Source organism: Corythoichthys intestinalis, chromosome 11, assembly GCF_030265065.1.
Source record: "Corythoichthys intestinalis isolate RoL2023-P3 chromosome 11, ASM3026506v1, whole genome shotgun sequence".
Lineage (NCBI taxonomy): Eukaryota > Metazoa > Chordata > Actinopteri > Syngnathiformes > Syngnathidae > Corythoichthys > Corythoichthys intestinalis.
This window is the reverse complement of record NC_080405.1, coordinates 53,301,924-53,329,865: the sequence shown is the minus strand read 5'-3', so window position 1 is coordinate 53,329,865 and position 27,942 is coordinate 53,301,924. Positions and strand designations below refer to the sequence as shown.

At 38.3% G+C, this 27,942-nt stretch overlaps 2 protein-coding genes across 2 annotated transcripts; both read right to left on the bottom strand.

The window, feature by feature from the left end:
- Nucleotides 1-4,692: 4,692 nt before the first annotated feature.
- mid1ip1l (MID1 interacting protein 1, like) lies at nt 4,693-6,130 on the bottom strand. Its single transcript, XM_057851109.1, has 2 exons — nt 5,962-6,130; nt 4,693-5,755 (listed from the first exon to the last, which is right to left on the bottom strand). The coding sequence occupies exon 2, from the start codon at nt 5,709-5,711 to the stop codon at nt 5,190-5,192; it is 522 nt and encodes a 173-aa protein (XP_057707092.1). The 5' UTR covers nt 5,712-5,755; nt 5,962-6,130; the 3' UTR covers nt 4,693-5,189.
- A 5,754-nt stretch (nt 6,131-11,884) lies between these two features.
- tspan6 (tetraspanin 6) lies at nt 11,885-27,525 on the bottom strand. Its single transcript, XM_057851108.1, has 8 exons — nt 27,309-27,525; nt 23,333-23,521; nt 23,197-23,271; nt 21,895-21,990; nt 21,531-21,686; nt 14,750-14,833; nt 12,660-12,749; nt 11,885-12,579 (listed from the first exon to the last, which is right to left on the bottom strand). The coding sequence occupies exons 1-7, from the start codon at nt 27,393-27,395 to the stop codon at nt 12,681-12,683; spliced, it is 756 nt and encodes a 251-aa protein (XP_057707091.1). The 5' UTR covers nt 27,396-27,525; the 3' UTR covers nt 11,885-12,579; nt 12,660-12,680.
- Between the last annotated feature and the right edge of the window lie 417 nt (nt 27,526-27,942).

The window sequence follows — 27,942 nt, the reverse complement described above, 5'->3', positions numbered from 1 at the left end:
GTTTCAAAGCTGTAAGATTAAGTTAAGTGCGGTAATATAGACGACATTTACACGATTAATTATGTTGGTTATGTTACTTCACCACTGCAAAATGTCAAAGCTCGTGCTACATTTGTTTGCTAGGAGTGTCAGAGCGTCAGAGAAGACAACAATAGCTGTGAAAACATTGGTTTTATTGAGATATGAGCCCCATGACAAACTAAAAGTAGAACCGTAGGACTAGAAATTGCGATGGTAGCTTTGCTTTGGCAGGTAAACCCCTTGGGGTCACTTCTTGTTGATATCAGGTCAAGTTCTGTTGGTTTGGGGGCTTTTCAGAGTCACTTCATGTTGATATCGGGTCACTTGTGTTGGCAATCAATAAGAGTGAATGGTGGTTTTTGTGCCATTGAAATGATGGTTAATAGGGCTAATTTGGGCCAATAGAAATAAATGGGTATATTTTGGGCAAATTTTGCCCGAACCATGCATTTTTAGAAAAAAATTTTAGAACCTGAAATTTTTCAATGTAAACAGTATGATTTTTTTAAAAATAGGGCAAGTAGTGCTTTAAAATTTCCGTTTTTTTTTTTTTTTTTTTCCATAAAACCTGCATTTTTGGCCAAACGGTCATTTATAGGGTGTCAGACAAAACTGAGCCCGCGGCACATGAGAATTTTGGTCGAATTCTTTTCCAAATCATATCATTTATACATTTATACATGAAAAATTCAGGTTCGGCCAAAATTTCTCTTTCATTTCATTAGCAAAAAAATTTCTCCTTCTGTCCTATTGATTTCCAGTGACCTGATAAAATGGACCCAAATCAACAGGAAGTGAACCCGAAATGCCCAACAATGAACAGGAATTGTATGATATGTACAGCTGATATGTACAGCAATTGACCCTAGAATGCCTCAAAATCAATGGGAAGTGAACCAGAAATGCCCCAAAATCAATAGGAAGTGACCCAATATGTACAGGAAAAGCTGTAACATTAAGTTAAGTGTAGTAATATAGACAGCATTTACACGATTTATTATGTTAGTTATCTTACTTCACGGCTGCAAAATGTCAAAGCTCGTGCTACATTTGTTTGCTAGGAATGTCAGAGTGTCAGAGAAGACAACAATAGCTGTGAAAACATTGGTTTTATACAGATATGAGCCCCATTACAAACTAGAAGTAGAACCGTAGGACTAGAAATTGCGATGGTAGCTTTGCTTTGGCAGGTAAACCCCTTGGGGTCACTTCTTGTTGGTATCAGGTCAATTTCTGTTGGTTTGGGGCCTTCTTGTTGATTTCAGTTCACTTCCTGTTGATATGGGGTCACTTGAGTTGGAAATCAATAGGCATGAATGGAGGTTTTTGTGCCATTGAAATGATGGTTAATAGGGCCATTGGAAATGAATGAGAAATTTGGGCCAATAGAAACAAATGGGTATGTTTTTGGCAAATTTTGCCCAAACCGTAGGTTTTTAGAAAAAACTGTAGAACCTGAATTTTTGTATTGTAAATGATGTGATTTGGAAACATTTTAGGGCAAGTAGCGTTTTGAAATTTAACTTTTTTTCTTTTTTTTTTTTTCCAAAAAAAAAAACCAACAACGCATTTTTGGCCGAACTGTCATTTACTGCTTGTCAGACAAAATAGAGCCAGCGTGGCATGAGAATTTCGGTCAAATTCTTTTCCAAATCACAGCACATTATCATGAAAAAATTCAGGTTCGGCCAAAATTTCCCATTCATTTCAATAACACAAAATCATCAATTCTCTCCTTTTGATTCCCAAAGCTAGTGGCCCGATATCAACAGGAAGTGACCCCAAAATGGACCCAAATCAACAGGAAGTGAACCCGAAATGCCCAAAAATTAACAGGAATTGGCTCAATATGAAAAGGAAGGGACCCTGAAAATCCCACAAATCAACAGGAAGTGACCTGATATGTACAAGAAGTGGCCCTGGAAGGCATCAAAAATCAAAAGGAAGTGACCCCAAAATGGACCCAAATCAACAGGAAGTGACCTGATATATATAAGAAGTGACCCTGGAAGGCCTCCAAATCAACAGGAAGTGAATCTGTAATCCCCTCAAATCAAAAGGAAGTGATCCAGAAGTGCCCCGAAATCAACAGGAAGTGACCTAATATGCACAAGAAGTGACCCCAGAAGGCCTCCAAATCAACAGAAAGTGACCCATTTTGTACAGAACAGGAGCCCAAAATGCCCCCACAGCAACAGAAAATGATCCTGAAATTCCCCCCAAATAAACAGAAAGTGACCTGATAAGTACAGGAAGTGACCCTGGAATGCCTCAAAATCAACTGGAAGTGAACCACAAATGCCCAAAACCAATAGGAAGTGACCCAATATGTACAGGAAGTGAGCCCAAAACCCCCCCAAATCAAGAGGAAGTGACCTGATATGTACAGGAAGTGACCCTGGAATGCCCCAAAATCAACAAGAATAGACCTGATATGTACAGGAAGTGACCCTGGAATGCCTTAAATATCAACAGGAAGTGAACCACAAATGCCCCAAAATCAACAGGAAGTGACCTGATATGTACAGGAAGTGACCCTGGAATGCCTTAAATATCAACAGGAAGTGACCCTAGAATGCCCCAAAATCAACAAGAATAGACGTGATATGTACTGGAAGTGACCCTGGAATGCCTTAAATATCAACAGGAAGTGAACCACAAATGACCCAAAATCAACAAGAACTGATCCAGAAATGCCCCAAAATCAACAGGAAGTGACCTAATATGTACAGGAAGTGAGCCTAAAATCCCCCTAAATCAAGAGGAAGTGACTTGATATGTACAGGAAGTGACCCTGGAATGCCCCAAAATCAACAAGAATAGACCTGATATGTACAGGAAGTGACCCTGGAATGACATAAATATCAACAGGAAGTGAACCACAAATGCCCCAAAATCAACAGGAAGTGACCTGATATGTTCAGGAAGTGACCCAGGAATGACCCAAAATCAACAGGAACTGATCCAGAAATGCCCCGAAATCAACAGGAAGTGACCTAATATGTACAGGAAGTGAGCCCAAAATCCCCCCAAATCAAGAGGAAATGACCTGATATGTACAGGAAGTGACCCTGGAATGCCCCAAAATCAACAAGAAGAGACCTGATATGTACAGGAAGTGACCCTGGAATGCCTTAAATATCAACAGGAAGTGAACCACAAATGCCCCCAAATCGACAGGAAGTGATCCAGAAATGCCCCGAAATCAACAGGAAGTGACCTAATATGTAAAGGAAGTGACCCCAGAATGCCCTCAAATCTACAGGAAGTGACCCCAAAATCAACAGGAAGTGACCTGATATCTACAAGAAATCTGAGATGCTTCAAAATCAACAGGAAGTGACCCGATCTATCAACCATCACAACAAAGCTACCATCGCAATTTCTCCAGAAATTGCATTTGCTAGCTAGCCTGTGTTGCTCCACAGGTTACCAAATTATGGTATACTTTTCTTAGTACTTTAAGAAAACAATATAAATTCATTATCGTAGCATAGGGTCAGTTCGACCCGTGCTATGGTGTTACAAGTCCAAGCGCGTCCACTTCGAAGGCAACCAGCCGGTCGTGTTAAGTCAGCGTGCTAAATTAAGAGGCATCCATCCTTTCCTGTCTGCAAATCCCCAGTAAATCCCTGATGAGCGCCCCACAAAGCAGCTATACCTGCTCAACGTAACACTCCCTGGAAGCACTTTACACAACTTGTCACATAGCCAAATGCAGTGGTTCACAGATCTAAATTCCTCTTTAATGTTACAGGAAGCGTCTGGTTGAAGTTATTGCTGCCAAAGGGGGGGGGGCATAAAATATTAAATGTGATGGTTCACTTACTTATTTTTCCCCCTTCTGTCATTGTTTGCGTACTATTTTCATTAAAATATGAAAACCTATAAATAATATATATAAAAATAAATGTATGATACAGGCTGTATTGGAGCACATTAGGGACCAGTGCTACTTGTTTTATCCAGCAATGACTACTGAGCTAAAATTGATAGTTAGCATTATTGAGTTTTTAGTTTACACCCTCATCACTCCAAAACGCTATGTTATGTTAAAGCTTGTATGTAAGACACGTTAGCCATGCATCGACAGTGGTCATAATTAATAGAAACCTAGCCCTCCGCAGGGCTAACGTTACGTGAGCTAGTGACGGTAACGTTAATCTTATTTATTAGCGCTCTTTATTAGCGATTAGCGCTCTACTGCTTTAAGATGGCGGCTGTTTACTAATGCTGCCCAGACGCGGCCGAGTCTGTCATTTCGCATCTAGTTCAACATACATGTGATCTCTATGAGACTCATCAGACGCTACCTGCTACCAATGTAGCGTCGTGCGGCTGGTATTTAGCAACTTCGGCGTTGTTTGTAGCGGCTGTCGGCTGCAGTTTTTTTTTTTTTTGCTTCTCCCTCTACACACGTGACATCAGCGCGTTGTCCCGCATTAAAAGTAGTCCGAGAAAAACGTGATGCTTAGAGCTGTCAAAATAAACGATTACTCGAGGTGAATAAAATTACTCGGATCGGTTTTTTAACTTTTAAAAGTTGCTCGAGTATTCGTTTCAGCTCTAATAGAGTTACTGTACTTGATTTATTCGAGTAATCTTTTCAGCTCTACTCTTAAGTCAGTTTTTGCTCTGCTCCAAAGAAAAACAAAACAAACACACCAAATAAAAGGTTCCAATTATTTATTTACACAATATAAAATGAACTCCAGAACAAATAGAATGAACCATAAGACCATGTTTAAACATTAGGCGGTTGGCGATCAACAGGGCCGAAGGCACGGCAGTTAAGACGAAATAAAAGCCCTTCAAGCTCATTCTTAAAAACAGCATGTAAATTAATTAAAAAGGGAAAGGAGGGACAGAATAACCAGCATTCAATTTCTCCTACAGTCAAAATATTTTATTCTCACATACACGCACGCACCCAAAACATAGTGAAATCTGCAGTGGACAGAAAGCAGAACTACTGTGCTTCATCTGGACAGGTAAACCTCCACCAAGCACTCGTCGTCCCGCTCAGAGAGGACGACGATGTGCCGCGGGCGTCACCGGTTTGTGTCAACAGGGACAGTGCTGACAGTCCCGCTCTGTTGCCAGGAGAATTCCTGTGACACATCCCATCACGCAAGCAGTCCCAAGGTTAGAAGAACGAGAAGAAAGGCCTATCTCGTGAAGTTTCCGCCTCCGATCTCTCGCTTGTATCGGTTGGTGAGGTGATCCGCTTGCAAGGTGAGCTTGGACAGAACCCCAAAGAGTCCACGCAGGTGGAAGTGAAACTGGCGTTCCAGGTCGGCGTTGTCTTCCAGAGGAAGTGCCCCCATGATGCTCTTCTGCTGTTCCTCTTGTTTGACGGCCATTTCCAGGAAGCTGGCGCCACTACTCATCTCCCTTTTGAGCAGACCCCACTCCATGTCGTTCTTGATGGACTTTAGCAGCAGGTAGTGCTCGTACATGTCCCTCTGCTGCTTGCTGGGACACTGAACCTCATCGTCATTTTGGCAGTTGTTAATGTTGTTGTTATTGGTTTCTGTCTGGCTGGCGGCCTGCTCCTCCAGGGGCATGTCTCGCAGCAGGCTGGGCACCATGATGGTTTCGTCCATGTTGTTGGCCGCCGCGATGAAGCGGTGCATGACGTTGATGAGGGAGTGCTTGTTGGTGGCTGAATCGCTGCTGATCTGCATCATGGCTTGGTTATGCTGTTAGGCTTACTGCTTAGGGTCTTGGAGATCTGATAACAAAAAAGTGCAAAATATTCATCTCATTTACATTCTTGCCCCTGTAAAAATATGATATCTATTGCTCAAAACCGGTCGAGCTCTAAACTGTTATCTCTCTCATTGTACCGCATGGATGACCTTGACTTCCTGCATCAACTATACAAAGGATGAATACCTATAAATTCATTAAAAAAAAAAAAAAAAAAAAAAGACTTACCTAAATTTCGAGGTGACTTGATGAAATAATTATGGGGGGCGTCGGGAGGAATATATCCTGATGTTTCCGGGGGGCTCCGGTAACCACCCGCCGTGAAGGAAAGTAAGAATTTCCTTGTCTGACTAACGGCTGAATCCGGTTTTATATACCACACAGCCGGTGGTTTGCAGTGCGGAAAGCCAAATCACGCCCAGCTACCCGTTTCCGGGTATCTCATTGGCGGAGTAGCCGGATAAGGGCGGGATTTGTAGCGTATGATCCAGTTTGAGCCAATGGCTAGCCACTTCATGGCTGTCAATCCAAATCTTTATTTAATGTCGTCAACTGCTTTCAACATGAAACAACAAAGGTAACATTTGCGTTTATTACGATTTATTGTGAATTATTTAATAGTTATTCGTACTATAGACACAATGCGTCTTTTTGTTACGTAATGTACCAACATTATAGTTTTACAGCATCACTTTAACCTCTCGCGGCTAGTTTTGTTGGGCGCTAGCGCCACACGGTGTTTGTTCGAGTGCAACGTTTCACCGGTCATCATTTTAAACGTCGTCCACTTTTTTACTTTTTTCCCCTAAAATTAATTTTATAAATGCTTTTACCAAAAAATGTTTGGCCTTTTTTTGTCCTACCTTTTGTACCAGTTCAGCCACAGGTGACGAACACTTTAATTATACCACGTGACGACGACGTCATGACTTTTTCTAAGATTACGTTTACATAAAATTGATTGGCCAAAGATTAAAAAAATATTTACACTAATAAATCTTTCCATATTGTTGGGAAATTTTCATATCCACAAATGTAAATTTCAAATTTTAGCCCCAAACTTTACATTATTCTTGAATGAATTTGAAATGTAGTTAATATGATAACAAACAAAAAGCAAGTCGGCAATTGAAGCTCCTTCAGAAATATTCAACAAATAACATGTATTTTTTTCTGGTTCTATACAAAAAGGTAAAAATGTAATTGATTTACATACATTTTATGTAAACTGGTTGTTTATTATTGTTCAATTAAAGCAACACTTGGTAACTTTTCTGTTTTGATCGATTTTAGCAACGCCGGTGGACAAAAGTGGTAGTGTTTTGCCTTAAGGAAGACTGCATTTCCCATGAGGACCGGTGTCGTAAAATCAATCAGTCAATCAGTCAGTCAGTCAGTCAGTCAGTCAGTCAGTCAGTCAGTCAGTCAGTCAGTCAATCAATCAATCTCCCAGTTGCCTGCAGCTGGATTAAACAACATTTCTGTTTCCAGCGGCTGTGTGAAGGATGAATGGGGTAATATGGTAATAAATCCAGATGTGGATAAACAATAGCATATGACTGTTAGCAACTATGTGGTTTAGTGTGGCACCCCACCCGAACTCGTCAGCCCTGACAAGGCGGCGTCACGCCAGAGTGAAAGCCAAGCCAATGTTTTAAAAAATAAATGCAAAAAAAAACAACTCATGAACAGATTAACTTTGGGATTAATTTACTACTGCAACTAGAGTTGTCCAATAATATCGGCCGATAAAAGCATTTAAAATAATATTAAAAAATATGGGCATCGGTTTTGCGCAACTTTTATTGCTGGGTTGTGAATTAAAGTACAAGCCTGCAGCCTTTGTGAATGGACTGGTTACATTTTAGCACATCAGCCATGCCAAGAATGACCTCTAGATGTCTCCAGAGATGCTTGGTATTTGTCAATTGAGGTAAAGACCCTAAACATTGGTGGTGCAGAAATAAAACAATAAATGAAAAATAATGAATTGTTAACTCATCAAATATAAATACTGGACAACTAGATAGAAATAGTAATTAAGAAAATCAATAAAACACATAATTAATCTGTACAAAAGGCCAGCAAAATACATCTTGGGAATTGCCATTGCATTGGAATGACTTATAATTTCCTGCCTGTACTGTATTTGTATTGCTTCGTCGCCCCCGAGTGGCTCTTTTGGGTAAGAAGTACAGTGGTACCTCTACATACGAATTTAATTCGTTCCAGGACCTTGTTTGTAAGTCGAAATGGTCGTATGTCGAGCAGGATTTTCCCATAGGAATACATTATAATTCCATTAATTCGTTCCAAAGCCTAAAAACATACACTAAATTCTTAATAAATACTGCTGGCACTGTTACAAATGGCAATTAAACATAGAAAAACAAATGAGTTATAAATAAATAAGTCAGAATAATATAATAATAAGAAGAATAATTAATAATTATTCCTGTAAATAATGTAACGAATTGGATTCTAATATGGCGGACACTTTTTACTGTCCCTGAACGCACCGCGAAGCTGACGTCATAGTGAGATAGGTCGGTGCGGTAGAGATAATACTTTCGTTTTCTTGAGAGCAGTCAACTGCTTAAGACAATGGGCGTTTTGTGTTGGATAAGTTCTTAAATAAATGATAAAAACGTGACGAAGCTGGCGATTTCCTTGGCAATGTTACCACAATAATAATTGTCACCTTAACTTATAAATAGTGGCGAACGGTGGTCGGAAGAGGACCATGGAGCTGTATTGTTGAGCCAGTTCAGGGACGCGCACCCCAAGCTCATATTTTTCTATAACTTGCATCTTCATTTCAAAGGTAAGCATTACTTTTTTCCTTGTTTCTCCAACTGTATCAACCTTTTTTGAAAACTGTGTTGATTTCTCACACAAGAAAATCCACCGTGCGTTCGTTTGCAGTGCTGTCATGTCGTCGTATTTCGAGCAACTCGTCGGATGTAGAAACAAATGGCGGCTCAAATTTTACGTCGGATGTCGAAAAGATCGTGTGTCGAAGTGATCGTATGTAGAGGTACCACTGTATAAATGTGATCTATTTGTAAATCATTCCTTCTATTTAATTAAATATATTTTGGCTTATTTAAAATATATTTTGGCTTATTTCAATTTATTATATTGATAAGGGACATTATTTTTTGCACGTTTTCAATAACTTCAGTTGACGTTATTTTTCACAGAATGTTTATTAGGAAAACCTTGAAGTTGTTACATTTACCATTATTAAAGCAAGTAATTTTCAGTCTATAAACCGCTACTTCCCCCCCAATTTTGAATCCTGTGTTTTATAGTCCAGTGCGGTTTATTTGTTAATTTGGGTTAATAGGTAACACTTTGTTTGACAGCGGCGTCATAAGACTACTATAAGCCCATCAAAATTATGACATGACACCTTCATTGGCATTAATGAATGCTTATGACAGATGTCATTTAGTGTCATCAGGCAAATAATGTCACCAACTCCATTATCTCCAGCTCGGATCGTTTACATCCATCCAAAAGTGAGATAATTTGCCGGATGGCACAAAATGACATCTGTCATGAGCATTCATTAATCCTGACGTCATAAATATGACATGGCATCATCTTATGGCATCACTGTCAAATCAAGTATTACTAAATAACATAACTAGCAAGTAGCAATTAATGAAACAACTGGAACAGTAAGTGAAGACATAATTAGCAGAGAACATGAATTGTGATTATTTACATCTGTAGCTCTGCAATGTATGCTAGGAGGCATGTTGGATGACAACAGTGTTGATAGCAGGTGGCAGCAGAGGTTGACAGTCTCCCTCAAGGGAGCGGTGGTGGCCAAATGAAGCTTTGCAGCTAATTGGTTCAAAGCTCCATGGTGGTTCATTTGGTCCTATGACAGTCTTATGATGCCGCTCATAGGCGGAATTGACTTCTGGGGCAGGGGGGGCACAACATGTTGATGACCCTGAAACGCAGGGTCATGATGTTTCCCGTCATTCTTGAGGGGAATTCTAAATCAAGCTGCTTAGGCAATACTTTTTAAGATCGTCATCCATTGATTATGGTACGCCCACCGGTGTCGTACCAATGCAGTTACTCCAGTCAAAAACTGTATCCCCTGAGCGGAGCCATATTGAGGTAGATTTGTGTCTATTATTCAATCAAAAAAAGTTGCTTCAATAAAAAAAAAATAAAAAAAGTTGCTTCAATAAAAAAAAGTTGCTTCAATCAATATATATATTTTCAACCAAAAAAAAAAAAAAAAAGTATCTTCAATCAAAAAAAAAATGTGAATGCAAAAATAGATTTGAAACTCATGAAAATGCATGTCAAAACTATTTTTCTTTGATTTTTTTCCCCTTGATTGGAGTCAAAAGTTTTTTGATTGAAATAATGATTTTTGTTTGGGCCACATTTTGGCAAGGACATTTTGTCTTTATTATTCAATTAAAAAAATAAGTTGCTTCAAATAAAAATATTTTCAAAAAGAAAAATCACTTCAATCAAAAAAAAAAAAAAAATCAATCATCGAAAAACTTTGAATGCGAAAAAATATTTGAGATTGAAAAATTTGCATTTGAACACTTGATTTTTCATTGAAGAAGTTTTCTTTGATCAAAACAAAACTACTGAAATGCAAAGAAAACTTTCGGTCAGTTATTTTGTATAGCATACAAAAACTGATTTTCATTCAAAATTGTATTTTTTAAACGATTTGCAAAATAAAAGTTAACAAAAACGGCTATAACCCCAACCTCCATCTCCTAATTTTTATTTTCCCTCATTTCCTCACATACTAAATGCCAAAACTCAATTTTAACTACTTAAGAATTAAAATTGAAAATAGTGTAAACATTTACTTTTTGTTGTGTTTTTTAATAAAGATATAAGTAACATACATTCAGAGAAATAAGTACAAATGACTTATATTATGCAGAGTGAAATGGAATATATTTTGAAGATCGCGCAAACATTGACTTTTTTAAATCATAAGGAAATGAATAAGTAGCCTAACATAAATGCACAAAGTGCACATTGACAGCCAAGATGTTCTGAACCTCCCCATCAGAGCAAATAAAACTAAATGATAAATGAGCCACCTTAACGCTTTCCTTGCTCTTAAAGATTTGATCCATTTTCTGTTGCATCGCCCTTTTTTTGTCGCATCAATTCAAAAAACTTTTTTCCTTGTTGTTGCTGTTCCAGAAAACATGCGCTAGCTAGCTAGCTATCTCTGCTGATCACATGTCAGTATGTCAGCCAATTGAACGGATAAATGAGTCCAGGCATTTTGCTTTAATGCATGCATTCGCACATGGGCGTGACTTGTCATCGTCAGACTCAGATAACTGCAGCAGCAGGGAAAACCTCCATGCCGTCCGTGGAATAAAATCAATAATAAATATCGGTGGAAATGGATTACACTACACAAGCACTTTATTATGCTTGTTGTTAACACTGGTGTATGTAAATCTGATGTTGGTAGATTGTTTTCTTCTTGGAGATGAAATGCATGTGTGCAGCTTTGTATTTTTATTTTTTTTCTTTACATAGCGTTTTGACAGTTGCCGTCATGTTTTCTGAATCAAAGCACCGTATACCGGAACTGCGTTCCGGCCCTGAATCATATACCAGAACTGCGTTCCTGACCGTTCCCGCCCACTTTCACCCCTGCTTATAGTCCGAAAATTACGGTAGCAATAATATGTTAAGTCCACGAAAAGCATATACAGTATGGGTGTCCAAACCTATCCTCAAGGGCCGCTGTGGGTCCTGGTTTTTGTTCCTACCAATCGAGCACAGACAGTTTAACCAATGAAGTTTGTGCTAAAACAAGCAGCACCTGACTGCACTCAACTGATTACACTTGTGAGACACCAGATTGGTGAAAAGATGCCATCTTGTTTGGTAGGAATGAAATCCAGCACCCACTGCGGCCATATGTGGAATAGTTTGGACACCACTGATATACATACAGTATTGGTATCTGTTTGATATCGATATCGGATTTTATCGGGATATCGTTTTGAAAAAATCATTATCGGACAACTCTAACTGCAACTACATTATTCCACGTTACCCCCCCCCCCCCCCTTTAAAAAAAAAAAAAAATGTACATAAATCCACTGAAATTGTCACATAGTTTTGAAGCGATTGATTTGGTAACATTTGTATTACAAAAACTTGGCATTAGAACAGGGAATTTACTTGACTTCATTTATTATTTTAAAATTCATCCACATAGTAAAAGCAATTATACAAGTTACATTTACACGTCAGACAGCAATATTGGCAACAAGACTGTTACACATGGACTCGAACACATCAATACTGGAAAATGCTCATAGTTTCGTAAAAACCTGAATACCATACTTGAAGTAACGCTACTCTTACTTGAGTCAGATATTTTGCTACTCTACCCACCTCTGGTGATGACTGATATGAAAATGTGGGTTATCACAATTGGTATTTTGCATACAATATGCGGTTTCCTTCACAATTAACCTCACACACATTCCCTTATCGATCTGTCTATGCACGTTTTATTAAAATGACCAAATAAGACATTTGCATGAATTAAAGGCAAGAAACTTGGACGCAATACTAAAACACTCGAGAACGAAAAACATCAACTCAATAACATCTAGGCTTAAAAGTTTATTCTTTTTATCTAAGAAAACAAGTTGAAATGTTTGAATCAAACTACTTTCCTCTCAAACTCCCTTTGTAATATTCCCTTCTGTTCCTCTGTCATGTAGTGTGTGCGGATAAAAAAAAAAAAAAAAGGCTTAAAAATCACAGGAGGGTCGGTCGTTTAAGTCGGGGAGCAGCCCGCCACCTCACCTGGAAGACAGAACCGCCAAAGAAATTGTGAAAACCTTTTGGGTTGTTTGTTTTATTAAGATTCAACAGAGCTTGTTTACCTGAGTTCGTTGGCGGAACTCTCACACCATCTCGTACTGGTTGTTGGTTATGTATCGAGACAAGCAGCAGGCCAGGAATATCCCAATGAGCTGAGCGCAATTGAAAATTACAGATGACATTAAACTACTTTAAAAAAAAAAAAAAAAAGCAAAATAGCAGCATAGTGTGCAATAACAGAGTATAAAGGCATATTTTATGAAGTGCAATGTACTGTGTGGACTATAAGCTGCAGTCTAACAAAATTTGACAAGAAAACAGTATTCCACACTGGACAATGAACCTCAGCAATATTGCCACCTACAGTGCTGGGCAAAAGTATTGGCACCCCTGCAATTCTGTCAGATAATGCTCAATTTCTCCCAGAAAGTGGTTGCAATTACAATTGCTTTGTTGGTAATATCTTGCAATGAAAAACACAAAAGTGAATGAAAAAAATGTTAAATCATTTCACACAAAACTCCAAAAATACGCTGGACAAAAGTATTGGCACCTTTTGAACAATCATGTAATGCTTCTCTAATTTGTGTAATTAACAGCACCTGTTACTAACCTGTAGCACATAACAGGTAGTGGCAATAACTAAATCACACTTGGAGCCATTTAAAATGGATTCAAGTTGACTTAACCTCTGTCTTGTGTCCTTGTGTGGACCACATTGAGCATGGAGAAAAGAAAGAAGACCAAAGAATTGTCTGAGGACTTGAGAAGCAAAATTATAGAGAAGCATGGGCAATCTAAAGGCTACAAGTCCATCTCCAAAGACTTGAATGTTCCTGCGCCTACCATGCGCAGTGTCATCAAGAAGTGTAAAGCCCATGGTGCGGTGGCTAACCTCCCTAGATGTGACCGAAAAAGAAAAATTAACGAGAGATTTCAAGGAAAGATTATGCGGATGGAGCATAAAGAACCTCGATTAACATCCGAACAAGTTCAAGCTGTCCTGTAGTCCGAGGGTACAACAGTGTCAAGCCGTACTATCCGTCGGCGTCTGAATGAAAAGGGACTGTATGGTAGGATACCCAGGAAGACCCCACTTCTGACCCAGAGACCTAAAAAAGCCAGGCTGGAGTTTGCCAAAGCTTACCTAAGAAAGCCAAAAACGTTTTGGAAGAATATTCCCTGGTCAGATGAAACAAAAGTAGAGCTTTTTCAGGAAAGGCATCAACATACAGAAAAAAAAAACAAGGCCTTCAAAGAAAACAACACGGTCCCCACAGTCAAACATGGTGGACGTTCCCTGACGTTTTGGGGTTGCTTTGCTACCTCTGGCACTGCACTGCTTGACCGTGTGCATGGCATTATGAGGTCTGAAGACTACCAACAAATTTTGCCGCATGATGTAGGGGCCCAGTGAGAGAAAACTGGGTCTCCCTCTGAGGACATGGGTCTTCCAGCAGGACAATGACACAAAAAACACTTCAAAAAGCACTATAAAATGGTTTGTGAGAAAGCACTGGAGACTTCTAAAGTGGCCAGCAATGAGTCCAGACCTGAATCTCATAGAACACCTGTGGAGAGATCTTAAAATGGCAGTTTGGAGAAGGCAACCTTCAGATCTCAGAGACCTGGAGCAGTTAGCCAAAGAAAAATGGTCCTTAATACCAGCAGACCATTGTAAGAAACTCATTTATGGATACCGGAAGCGGTTGTTCGCATTTATTTTGTCTAAAGGTTGTGGTACTAACTATTAGGCTGAGGGTGCCAATACTTTTTGTCCAGCCCATTTTTGGAGTTTTGTGTAAAAATGACAATGATTTTTAAAAATTCCATTCGCTTTTTTGTTTTTCATTGCAAGCAAAATAAATGAAGATATTACAACCAATGAATTTGTAATTGCAATGATTTTCAGGGAGATATTTAGCATTATCTGACAGAATTGCAGTAATACCAATACTTTTGGCCAGCAGTGTAATAGCCGTCACTGAATGATCAAGCGTCATTGACGATGAACCATGTCGAATTCATTTGAATTTGGAGGTGCTGCCAGTGAATCATCACTGCCAGCCGGACCCAAGTTCAAATAGATTAAACGTCTATCGCCTTCAATGGTTCATCTTGCCTGGTGTTTCCATATATTATTGGCAAATACCTGGAAGAAGGCAATTCCAAACGAGATCCCAGCAATGATGCCCAGGTTGGACTCCATGACATTAGTCACCAGAGAGAAGCAGCCCTGCGTACAAGAGAGAAAAAGACAACATTGACTTGTTTGTAGGCCTGCAGCTATCGAATATTTTAGTAATCGAGAAATCGACTGAAAATCCTATCGATTAATCGAGTAATCGGATAAAACATTTTTTAGGTAAAGAGGAATTATAAATATACATGAGAAAAAAATATATTTAATCTAATACTTGAACAATTTTTAGTCAATCGATGTCTTTATTTTTGATGTACATTGTTGAAAACAGCCAACAATTGCCTCTCAGATGTGACTAGAATAAAAAAAAAAAAAAAAAGACCAATTCACTGCTTTCACCCCAAAAACTTTTAGATATTATCAGGGGTCGCGTTAACCGAATATTTTCCGTCGTTAACCGGTTTTTTAAAACGGTGACGGAAAAAAATGAAGTCCGTCCGTCATTTTGACAGGTTGCAATTCACACCCCAGACCACAGGGTGGCGAGTGAGCATATTAATTAGCTATTGTCTCTCTTAATGCATGACGTCGTTGGCTATTCTGTCAGAATATTGTAGCGTCACCGGGGTCTGGCGGCAGCACCGTGATTGACACATCAACGCGAAGTTCTTATTGGTGCACCCGGTGTGCCAGCGCGTTATCCAATTGGTGGACTAGATTGCCGCCTGTGTATAGACAAGTTTCCGAGGTACTTCCTGTTTACTTCCTTATGTCTTCCTTCCCCTTCCGTTTCCGTCTGTTTACCATTGAAGTCAATGGCGGTGGAATCGAAGTTGGAAGGTTTTTATACAAGATCCCGGGAATGTTATTTTGATGTAGGCGGGTGGAGAACCAAGCCAAGGCCTCCATGCTTCATACCATGTTGATTTCCAAACCATGGGTACTCGTACTCGTCATACAGGAGGGAGGGAAGGAGATGTACAAAACTGACAGCTCCTGCAGTCATGCCCCCGCTGTTATTGAAGGTAATGTGCTCTAAAAATACGAAAACTAAAATCTGGCGCATGAAACGACTTGTTGCCTTTGCTATTGATATTACGATGATGATTGTAATTACGAAGTTTAATCATTTTTACAACAACTAGCTTCTGCTACTGCTGCTAGCCGCCTGTTGCTAATCGTGTTTGAATGCACCGCATAAATCCAAGTGTTGCAAGTTTTTATTCGTTTGTTTACAGCTGGGAAACGCTGTTATAAAAAGGAAGACAACTTGGCTTGTACGTTGATGGACATATATCAAACATATATCGTTTGCGTTCCACAATGATGATGGCAGCTCGACTCCCGGGAGAGGCCGAGAGAAAGGGCAGGAATTGTGACAGACGGTGGTTCGCCGAGATCGCTGTGATCCAACTACGAACTTGTGAACGGTAGCATCTTTAAATATATGCTATTGGAGCTGGAATTACCGAGGACGGGAAAAAAGCACATCTAAATGCCGCCGAGGGCCTCCGTGATGTCGCTATTTGTTCACGAGGCTCCGGAGCTCTGCGGTCTGATATCACATTCTCGTATGCTATTTTTGCAATACTTTTATAAATGTGATTTAATGACCTGTTTTGGAGTGCACCAATCGTTTTAAATAAAACAAGACATGGAATTATGTCTAAATGTTTTATTGCGATCAATGCCTGCAATAAAAAAAAAAAAGACATACTATTTGTGTTTACATCATATGTACATAACCTTGTAGCATTTCCTTGTAACAAAACAATCCATGTCAGCCCTTCTGCAGTCGCTTGTAATTTCACCACATTTTGGTCACTAATGGCCGTAGTATCAATCCATTCCTCACGTTAACACAGGCTGACCGTTGTTAATAATTTTGTCCACGAATGATCAACGAAGTGACACGAACTGCCATCCAATCTCATCTACGTGTCATCTAGGTCGTGCTGAATCAATTTTTGAAGATTCAATGGGTTGCTCTGGCTTGATTTCGTAGTTTTATCGTCGTCAATACACTGCTAATACACTGCTACTCAACCGGACCGGAAGTGCGAAGCCCATATTTCGCTCAAGAAACTTGTCTATAGACCCCAATCACATGACGTCACAACTCCGCCCACTGACTGGAGCAGCCATATTGTCCGTCAGCTCGTCGTGTTTACACATTACCGCTACGTACATGCCTCCTATTATGGCATGTTTTTCTGCTCGTTAACATTAATAATCAAAATGGCGAAGGCGTGTGTGGCGGTTGGTTGCAGTAACAGAGAAGATAGACGGAGAGACTTGAAGTTCTACCGTATTCTGAGAGACCCGAAGAGGAGAGCGAGATGGACTGCTGTAATTCGACAAGAAATCTGGGCACCAAACGATCACCACAGACTATATAGTAGTCATTTTATATCTGGTAAGATGCATTTAATGTATATTTAGAAGATTTTGGGCTGACAACCACAATTAAGATCATTGTGTGACGTTGGTGATTGGGGTCTATATAGTTGCCTCTTTTTCTTTGGGAGTGGAGTTGTTTTGTTGGTGTTGTTGGCGGTAAGCAGAGTAAAAAGAGGGAGAAAAATACAACTTCCGTGTCTAATTTTTCGCTGCCAAGCAAGCGTTACAATATTAATTAAAAATGAATGAAAACTAAATACTATTGAATATGTCATCATTATCATTTTAAAAATTTAAGTGACTGGTAAAAATAGATTATGACCGGATTTTTATGACCCTGTCAGTCAAAATGACAGACAACGAAAATGTCTAGCGCAACCTCTGGATATTATAAAAAAATATATACATTTCTTACCTAAAATGTCATTACGCTTGGTAACACACATCACTTAAAAGTTAGGTGTTTTTCCCACGTGTTTCAATTGAATTTCCATTTGTGTCAAGCCTTTTTTAAGTTCTAGTTAAGTTTTAAGTTAGTCTAAACTGTAAGTCCTGATAGGATGTTGAGTTTTTGCAGTGTTCAAAATAAATGTATTGTAACATATCAGGTTATAATATGGCGGGGATATTTGCATGCGCTCCTGAATGCACCGCGTGACGTGCGGGGGTGAGAGAGGTGCGGGAGTGCAAGAGACGTGCCTTCCTGTTGTTGTCGTTCCACAAGTTCCCAAAAAAGAAATAATTGCAACCTAACGAAGCGGGTGACTCTTTGTCAACGTTACAGTATGATACCTGCTGTATTGGAGCACATTAGGGCCCAGTGCTACTTGGTGTTTTATCCAGCAATGACTACTGAGCTAAAATTGACAGTTAGATTTATCATATTTTCATTTTACACCCGCATCACTCTACAGCGCTATGTTTCACAGATTAAAAAAAGCCTGTACGTAAGACACGTTAGCCACCCATCGACAGTGGTCTTAATAGAAACCTAGCCCTCTGCAGGGCTAACGTTACGTACGTGAGCGAGTGACAGTAACGTTAATCTTATTAGCGCTTAGAAGTGTACTGCTTTAAGATGACGGCTGTTAACTAACACCGCTGACTCTGTCATTTCGCATCTAGTTCAACATACATGTGATATCTATGAGACGCATCAGATGCTACCTGCTACCACTGCATCATGCGGGCTAGTTTTTAGCAACGACGGCGTAGTTTGTAGTGGCTGTCGGCTGCAGAAAGGTTTTTTTATATATTTTTTATAGCTTCTTCCTCTACGCACGTGACATCAGCGTGTTGTCCCGCATTAAAAGTAGTCCGGGCAAAACGTGATGCTTAGAGCTGGCAAAATTAAACGATTCCTAGAGATGAATAAAATTACTCGGATCAGTTTTTAAACTCCAGTTACTCGAGTTGCTCGAGTATTCGTTTCAGCTCTACTTGTTTGGAATACCTTTAAACGAGTTCATCACTAGTACACATCCAATCCATTTGAAGTGGGAGGGTCGGCAGCGAATGATGTCTATTCGCTGCAAACCGTCCCACTTCAAATGGATTGGACGTCTAACGCGGTCAATGGCAACCAAATAGTTAACAGGGAAAATGCAAAATTATCTTTCATTCCTATCAAGAACAGTGCAAAATCAAATTTACTCCATGACAGCACATTTCTGGTGACCTGTGAACTTGCAAAAACAAATAACTAAGTATTGATACTTTTGCAAATCAATATCTTATCAGACACAACATCTATCATTTCAGTACCGATACTTAGATACTTTTGAAAACCCAACTGAAGACAGAAATCCATGTGTAAGTCGACCTGGAGTATAAACCGCAGGGTTCAAAGCGGAGGAAAAAAGTGGACTTTTATTGTCTGTAAATTACAGTAGTTATCAAGAGGGTTAGGCATTTTCTCCCACTCGCGTTACTGCTGAGCTGGAAGCCCATGCAACCAGCAGGGGGCACTAGTAAAAGTCCTAACTACATAGTATAATGTTGTAGTTCTTGTTTTCACAAATTAGAACAATTAGTAGTAATGTGGTTGATGAAGAAACCAAAATATGTAGACATCCTGTAGATATAGTAGGTCAAAGATTGTAACTGGACGCATTTTACATAAGAGTATTAGGATAGTTTGTACTAGGGCTGTCAAACGATTAAAATTTTAATCGAGTTAATCACAGCTTAAAACTTAATCGTAATTAATCGCAATTCAAACCAGCTCTAAAATATGCCATATTTTTTGTAAATTATTGTTGGAATGGAAAGACACAAGACGGATATATACATTCAACATATTGTACATAAGTATTTCTTTTTTATAACAAATCAACAAGATGGCATTAACATTAACATTGTTAAAGCGATCCATGGATAGAAAGACTACAAGTGAGAGAAATTTTATATTAAAAGCCCTCAATGTTTTCGTTTTGATAAAATTTGTAAAATTTTCAATGAAAAAATAAACTAGTAGCTCGCCATTGTTGATGTCAATAATTACAATACATTATGGTGCTTAAACACATTAAATCAGTCACACCAAAGCGCCAGTAGATGGAGACAAAAAACACAAGAAACAAGTGGACATGACACTGTTCTGTCATTTTAATCTGTTTGAGCGGGGCATGTGCGTTAGGCCTGTCGCGATAACAAATTTTAGTGTGCAATAATTATTCTCATAAATTATTGCGATATGCGATATTATTGCGCCCCGCCAATTTTATTTAACCAATTTACAATAACACAGTGCGAATACAGTATATATTAATAGACAAGTACACCCATTTAAACGCGATAAATATTTACTCTTAAATTCAAAAATACTTTTTAAGAAATCACAACTAAAAACAATAGACTATGCCTCTTAAGTAAAAAACAACAATACTGATACCGCACAGAAACACAGAATAAATAAAATGTGTTTAAAAAAAAAAATTCCGCTTAATAACTTAAGCATTTAGGCAAATGAAAACTTTTCAACTTTTCCCGTCATAGCTTCTGCAATGGTGTTTCATAGGGATGCAACGATACAGTTAGGTCATGGTTCGGTACGATTTTTGATACGGGGGACACGATTTTCGATGTGATTCAATACATTTAATGCTCTGTAAAAAAATAAGAATTATATTTTTGTTTCTTTGTTTTTGTTGTTTTTTTTTTTTTTGCTAACGAGCAAAAATTAAATTGCCATCATATAAACATGCATTTTAGTGCGTAATATTTATGTGCTTACTTCTTACTGATCTGAAAAAAATTTGCATAAAAGTGCTGAGAACAATCTTTACTGTTTGTAAAGTGAGGCAGGGCACACAGTTGATTGCTACAGCTCTCTTAGCAGCTAGGTTTACTACATGAGCAAGACATCCTATTTGTGGTCCGAATCCATCTGTGTCACGTACTGAATTAACAATATTTGCAACATTATCTATAATCACTGGTATGGATTGATTTGGCCTTCTTAACTTCCATTCAGTCATGACAGTTTAGAATTCATCGATGTGGAATATGGACTACGTGTCCCATAATCACTCTGGGCTCACGTAGCCAATGGGATAGGACGTAGTTCATCTAGTTTGCCATTTCATGATATCTAATGTGTGCGCGCATTAAAAAAGTTAGCAAGCACCTCTGAAGTCACGTCTGCTCATTACTACACAACACCAGCATATGACAATCGACTATCATAAACAGGACGAGCTTGAAGCACAGCGCTCTTAATTTCATTCAGCTGTTCCTTGTCAAAGCGAGGTTGTTCGTAGCAGCCAAGTCGGTAACAATGTTTTGGCAGACTTCGTTGTAAATAGCCGCCGCGAAATGTCACTCCTGACGGGAGCGCCCACACGTTAACAACACCGGCACGACATAGATGGTCCACAGTCACTCCGGAGCACTGACGCGGCCGGTATACGTTGAACAATAGGATATAATGGGAACGATTGGCTCCGGTGCTAGCTTTTGCCGGACCTGAAACGAAGATGCATTTTGTGCAGTTGGTAACGAGGAATCCGAACTTTTAACAGCACGTCTGCCGCGCACGCGCGCGTGCACGTGCACGCAAGGCGATAAATCGCAGCAGAAAAATTACAGTCTTCATTTTTATTTATCGCGCGATAAATGGAATTATTGCATATTGCGACAGGCTTAATGTGCGTTAATTGTGTCAAATATTTTAACGTGATTAATTTAAAAAATTAATTACCGCCCGTTAACGCGATCATTTTGACAGCCCTAGTTTGTACATAACGCAATAGCATCCTATCGGGGTAAGAATATAAAATATTGCTTTTACGTGGGGTTTTCTTCTTTAGGACACTCAAGCATGCTCCCACATTCCCCCAAATTATAATACAAAAGCAATAACAACCGCACTAACATGGCATAAACTCACAGTATTGTAAACTTCATTCTTCGCTTTGTCCACGTCCTTAAGGGTCTCCGGGGAACAATTGGTGTTGACTTTGCAGCAACTAGCAGGGATGCCCCCCTCTTTGAAGTAGTCCGTGCCGACCCAGTCCGTGTAGTTTTTCACACCGCAACATTGCAACTGTATGCGAACAAAACATCGACACAAGGGAAATGTGCATGAGATGCGTGTGGAAAATATTGGATGAGTAACAAACAAACAAAAATTTTCCTGATTAGGATAAGGATGTGTATTACTCAGTTACTTCTTCAGTTAAGTATCTTTATGTTTGATAAATTACAATCATTTTGGTACTGCAAACAGTCAAAATGACAGAACTACTACTTACAGTCCTCTGGATTGCATCCACTGCAGTTCTGCTGGTCTCTGTGCTGTTGTAGGACTCGACTGCATTTTTGTACGCGCTACCCAATTTCGCCTTAATCTGAAAAAAAAAATCCAAACCCAAAAAAAAAAAGTTTTTATCTTACCACCAAAATTTAAAGATTGACCAATTTATGAACTTTTCCCCTCTAAGATTGGACATTAAGCTGATATAATAGGATAACTATTTGGTATGGGGCTGCAGCTATCGAATATTTTAGTAGTCGATTTATCGATGGATAGTTAGTTCGAATAATCGAGTAATCGGAAAAGGAACATGAAAAATCAAAATACCTGAGCTGAGCCTCTAACGGTATAATAAAAAAAAAAAAATTAAAAAAAAAAGAGGATCTATGTACAACAAAAGAACAATTGGCTAACTTACATAGAAAAAGGCCGCTAGCTTAAATGCTATAAAATGCTAAAGTTTTTTTTTTTTTAAGAATCCTCTTAACAAATGGTTCAGACACAAAAAACAACTAAATATACCTATAAACTAAATTATGAATGCATTAAAAACATTAGCACAAACAAAAACTTAGCTTACGTTAGTCTTAACAGGGAGCAGTTGGATTCAGCCATGTGAAAAGAGGCAGGCCAGAGGGCAGTGTATCCACCCTGATTAATAAAACTAAATGCAAACACTTTCAAAATAAACCATAACAACGCCACTTTAATTAATCGAATTCTCAAAGCCACAAAATTAATTATTTGAATATTTTTTTCTAATCGAATACTCGAGTTAATCGATTAATCGTTGCACTAATTAGGTATGTTCATTGCTTGAGTGATCATTTGTGTTACTTGTGTTTTTGACCAACCCAGTGGTCAAATGCAACATTTAAAATTTATAATTTTAAAATTTAAAAATTGTTTTTAAATTTGAGGGAAAGTACCAAACATGTTACAGTGCTGTAATGTTTACTGTTTTCTTATTTTTGTTTCTTTTGGAAATGCCACTGTATTTGATTATTTTGTGACTTAGCCCTTAAAAAAATTTAAATTACATAAATATATTTTTTAAATTAAAAACCCGATCCTTTTCATCCGATTACAGTCCGCTGACAAAGGGCCTGATTGGCCGATCATGTGATCGTATCGTGTTTGTATAATGAGTGTTTCAATTGGCTTCCATAATCAACAAGCTGTAAAAAAAATTATCACCTTACAAAATCGGCTTTAGACAGCGGCTGATTGGTTATTTGTCTTTTTTAATCCGTACCAGCCTTTGAAAACTCTTATAGGTGGATCACTACCACTAACTCACCTCGTGCCTGAAGATGAAGCCTGAAATTCCAGCCACCAGCTCAGCCAGGAAGACCACGGTCAAGAACATGGCATACTAGTGAATGAGAGTGAGTTTAAAAGAAGTTTGTTTCGAACATCAAACGCATCGTCCTGACCAATTTGAGCATCCACGTGCTGCCTCGGCACGTGGCGAAGCAGCCGAACAGCCCGAAGATGATGATGGCGGCGCCGGTGCCTATGAGGACGTACGGCGCGTTGGTGGTCTCGTCGGTCGACAGCGAGATGTACGCCTCGAGATTGACCTTCCCCCACACGCCCACCGCCAACAGAATCATGCCGGTGAACTGATGATGAGGAGCATTAAAATGATTCATTTTTAATAATAATTTGTTTTTTCTTTTTCTGTCCCTGCCCTGTTCAGCTGCTTAGACACGTAGAATAGTTTTAGTCTGAACAGTTTTAATGTATCACATGGGAGTTTGATATATTCCTATTGTGGTGGTTCATTATGTTTTGTTCAGGGCTGCTGCTATTGATTATTTTAGTAGCCTATCAACTAGTTAGTTCAAATAATCGAGTAATCGCATTAGATTTAATGCGTTGCAGAATTGATTTTAGGTGATGTAAAACAGCTAAGATTGCTCTTTCAAATGAGCATTAAATGCGAATACAGAATAAAATTCCCGAGTGTTTATTCAAACTATGCTGAATTGCACTTCAATTTAAAATTCATCAAAAATATTTATTAATGAAAAAAATAAATAAATGAGGATTTAAGTGCAACAAGAGAACAATTAGCTAACTTGCATAGCAAAAATCCGCTAGCTTAAATGCTATACAATGCTAATGTTTTTTTACACTGCTCTTAACAAATCGGTCAAAACCATATTCCCACAAAAAATGGCTAAATATACCTATAAACTAAATTAGGAATGCTTTAAAAAGCATTAACTCAAACAAAAACATACCTTATGTTGGTCTTAACGGGAAGCAGCTGGATTCAGCCATGTTAAATGAGTTATGTCATATTCACCGTTGCCACAAGAGGGCAGTGTATCCACCCAAATCAACAAAACTAAATGCAAACACTTTCAAAACAAACCATTACAACGCCAATTTAATTCAACTGAATACTCGAAGCAAAATTTGATTTGAAGCTTTTTTTTAATCGAATTACTCGAGTTAAATCGATTAATCTTTGCAGCATGAGTTTTGTTTATTAGGAGAAAGCAGCAAGCAGGAAAGGGTTATGGGGGGACAGAAGGGAAGGAAGCAGACAGACGAGGAGAAGAACAACAACAAGAAATATGTTGTTACACGCCAATGCTACCTATGATCATAGTGGTGCTATCGTTAGCTTATTATGTATACCCGTTGACACCATGTGGATGGCCTGAAGACTGAGGAGAAAGGGGAGTCAAATTGAGACGTGATTAGGCGGGGTGAAGCATAGTGAATTTAGCAATGTATGGTGAGGAACCCAGTGTTATGTAAATCATATGTAAGTGTGGATATGTTGAAATCTTATTCTATGCTACCTGATCACTGATCCCGGCACCGTCAATCTCGTCCCCTCTTCCCATCCCTGAAGGCCAGTTGATGGGAGCCCAGGATCCGGGGGGTGGGGGGTTGGGGGACGATGCCTCTTTTGCTAGGCTGCGGGAGGATGGGCTGTCCTGCCCCCCCCTGCCCGGCCTACTTCCCCAGGCCGGCTGGGTGGGGGCCGTGGCCCTGGGTTGGCGCCCGTGCGGCGTTTCCGCTCATCTGCTTGGCTGTCGCGTGTTTGGTTGGGCTCGCGTGCGACTGGTTGTGAGTGCAAGCATTGGCGGTGGGGCGGCGTAGGGTCGGTTGCCAATGGGCTTACACTCACAAAGGATTCATACGATTAATGGGTTCTAGATCACAGTGCTGATTTGTGTACACTCTACCCCTCCCAATCACTTAGCTTATAGTATCCCCCACATCCCCTCCCCTTCTTTCCCTGGTCAACAGGCCCCCCCACATGGTGTCAACCGGATATACATCTAGCTGACGATAGCACCAACATAATTATTAGTTAGTGTAGACGTTCAATGTTTTTCTTGTTATTGCTTTTCTTTCTTTTCTTGTGTTTCTTTTTTTCTGTTACCCCATAACCCCTTCCTGTTCGCTGCTTTGTCATAATAAATGAGGTATGTTGAATGATCACAATGGGATACTCTCAATGTGAAACATTAAAAATATTCAGACCAACCGGACACTTATACTTCCATTCTCCATTTCAAACAGCTGAACAGGAAAGGTTCAAAAAAAAAAAAAAAAAAAAAAAAAAAAAAAAAAAAAAAAAAAAAGTATTAACTCACTGGCTGCCATTGACAGCGCTGACGAGTTACCATTCCGGCTAAGTGCCACATATGTCACTTCCCTCGAGGGAAGACGTTTCACTAATGGCACCAGTCGCCATAAATTCGACTGATAAAAGCATTTAGTGTGAACTTTGTGTTGCTCGCAGATGGCTGATTGCAGCAAAAGATAAAGCCAGAAGCAACAACAGCAAACATGACCTTTTTCGTGTGCGTTCTATTAAATTAGTGCTCTTAATGTTTTGATTAAGATCAGCTAGGTTTTTTTCCTTTTTACATTCAAGGGCCAGTAAAAACAGTCAAATAGCAAAATGAACTTTCAATTGTTCCAGCGTGACTATTCTTTTAATGTTATTATAAACTAAAATATATTTTGATTTAAGGCTCTTTGTAGAAGGTTTTATTTTTTAACATAGATTCAAGTCTACTGTTTACTTGTTACTTGTTTTTTTATTCATGTCCTTGACTCTTTATTGTCCTTTCAATAGTGATACATTCTTTTAACTTGCATTCACTTTTTCGGATTGAACAGCTTGTTCAATTTGAGGAAATTAACAAAAAAACATGTCTACTAGGTCAACATGTCTTGCTAATTCCCCCCCCCTCTTACTGTTAATGAAATGGACTTTGACGCGATCAATATATATACAAGTTGATTGTTTACGTCAATGACTTTTTTCTTAAACAAAAAGAATTATAATTCCTCTTTTTAGTTTAACACAGATGCTTGAACAACTAATCATTCCACCCTTTTTTGTTCAATAATTTAAAGACTTTGGGTATTGTGCTCTTGTGATTGAAGGTCGTTATTTTATCTTTTTGCACCTTGATTTGTTCTCCTTCGGTTCTTGAGTGCCAAGCAGTGCAGTGCAAAGCAAGCAATGGATAAACTAAATAAATACTAATAAATAAAATAAATAATATATAATAATAATAATATCATAATAATACAAATATTAAATAAATTAATAAAAAATAGAACAATATACATATAAAAATATAAATATAAAAAATAAAAAATATATATAATGTAATGATAATAAATAATAATTGAATATAAATATTAAATTATATTAAATAATATAAAAATATAGTTATATAAAAATACAAATATAAAAAGATTTTAATTTTTTTAATATAATGTAATAATAATGAATAAATAAATAGTAACAATAATATAATATAAAATATTAAATACAATAATATAAAAGATAAATATAAATATATAAATAAAAATAATTTTGCTATTAAATATAATATAAAAATAAATAATATAATAGAAAATAAAATACTAAATAAAAACGAAATAAATTGATAAAGAGGATAGACAGAGGGGTCTAAATAATTTTAACACAATTGTATTTTAATTTTAAAAAAGTTCAATAAAATTGAACAGCACTCAAGAAATGACTTGTTAACCTAACATACTTTTGAAAAAGTAATTGAAATTGTTAGAAAAATGAATAACTTATGTTCGTTGAGTCATAAAAAATCTGAATTCAATTTTATGACTTAAAAAATATCAAATATTTCAAGAAATACAAGTGAAATAGACGCAGCTGTACAAATGACTAGTGACGTCATCGTCGTTCACATCACGGTAACAAATTCAATAAAGTTTCTGACAAATATTAAATATACCTTACGTCAATTTATTGACTTTACGACTGCAAACGGCCTGGTTTTATTTCGGGATTGTTAGCATTTTTTAAATATAGCCTTTCGTTGTTAGCTCGTTATCCTGCCGTCCCCCATCCACATCGACAACAACTCGTCGGTCGAACTTTACCCAGAAAATGAGGCTGTAGGAAATGAGGAGGGTCTTCAGGCAGGTGATGACCGGCTTCGTCTGAAGCCGTCTTGAAGGCGGCGACATTTTAGGCCTGTTTGGTGCTACTAACGTGTCCAAGAAAAAGAACAGAAAAAGTGAGAGAATGAAAAAGTTCGTGGGGGGATAAATCCAAGCTTCCAGGGGGAAATGACGTCACAGGCCCAGATTCACTATCCCCGAGGGAATAAAAACAAGCGGAAAAGTCAAGCTAGTCATGAAACCTGTTGCTCGCTGACTTTGCCTTCACAATAAAATAATTAAGAGACCAATTGCAAGTTTTGACATTTAATGTGTACACAAGTTTGTCACTTAAAAATATTAATACAGTATTTCAAAGAGCCAGGAAAAAAATAATGTAAAGCAGTAAAGTAATAGTATGAGCTGAAGGATTTAAAATTTCCGCTAGCATCAAGCTAGTTTTTGCAACTGTTCGCATGCTTGGCTTTCAAAATAAAAATAACCAACGAGAACTACGATGAATAGAGTTCCCCTTAGCTTTCATTGACAAATTGTGTTAAGCTAGTGCTAACGAAATACTATAAAGTAAAATACATTGTGACAATGATTAGTTGAATTAATGCAAAAGCACGTA

Excerpts from the sequence above, each read along its gene's own strand:
- mid1ip1l (XM_057851109.1), bottom strand. The coding sequence starts at position 5,711 with ATGATGCAGATCAGCAGCGATTCAGCCACCAACAAGCACTCCCTCATC.
- tspan6 (XM_057851108.1), bottom strand. The coding sequence starts at position 27,395 with ATGTCGCCGCCTTCAAGACGGCTTCAGACGAAGCCGGTCATCACCTGC. Across the intron at positions 23,522-27,308 it reads CCTACAGCCTCATTTTCTGG|TTCACCGGCATGATTCTGTT; the intron begins GTAAAGTTCGAC and ends CCTCATCATCAG. Across the intron at positions 21,991-23,196 it reads GCTTCATCTTCAGGCACGAG|ATTAAGGCGAAATTGGGTAG; the intron begins GTGAGTTAGTGG and ends TTTTTTTTTCAG.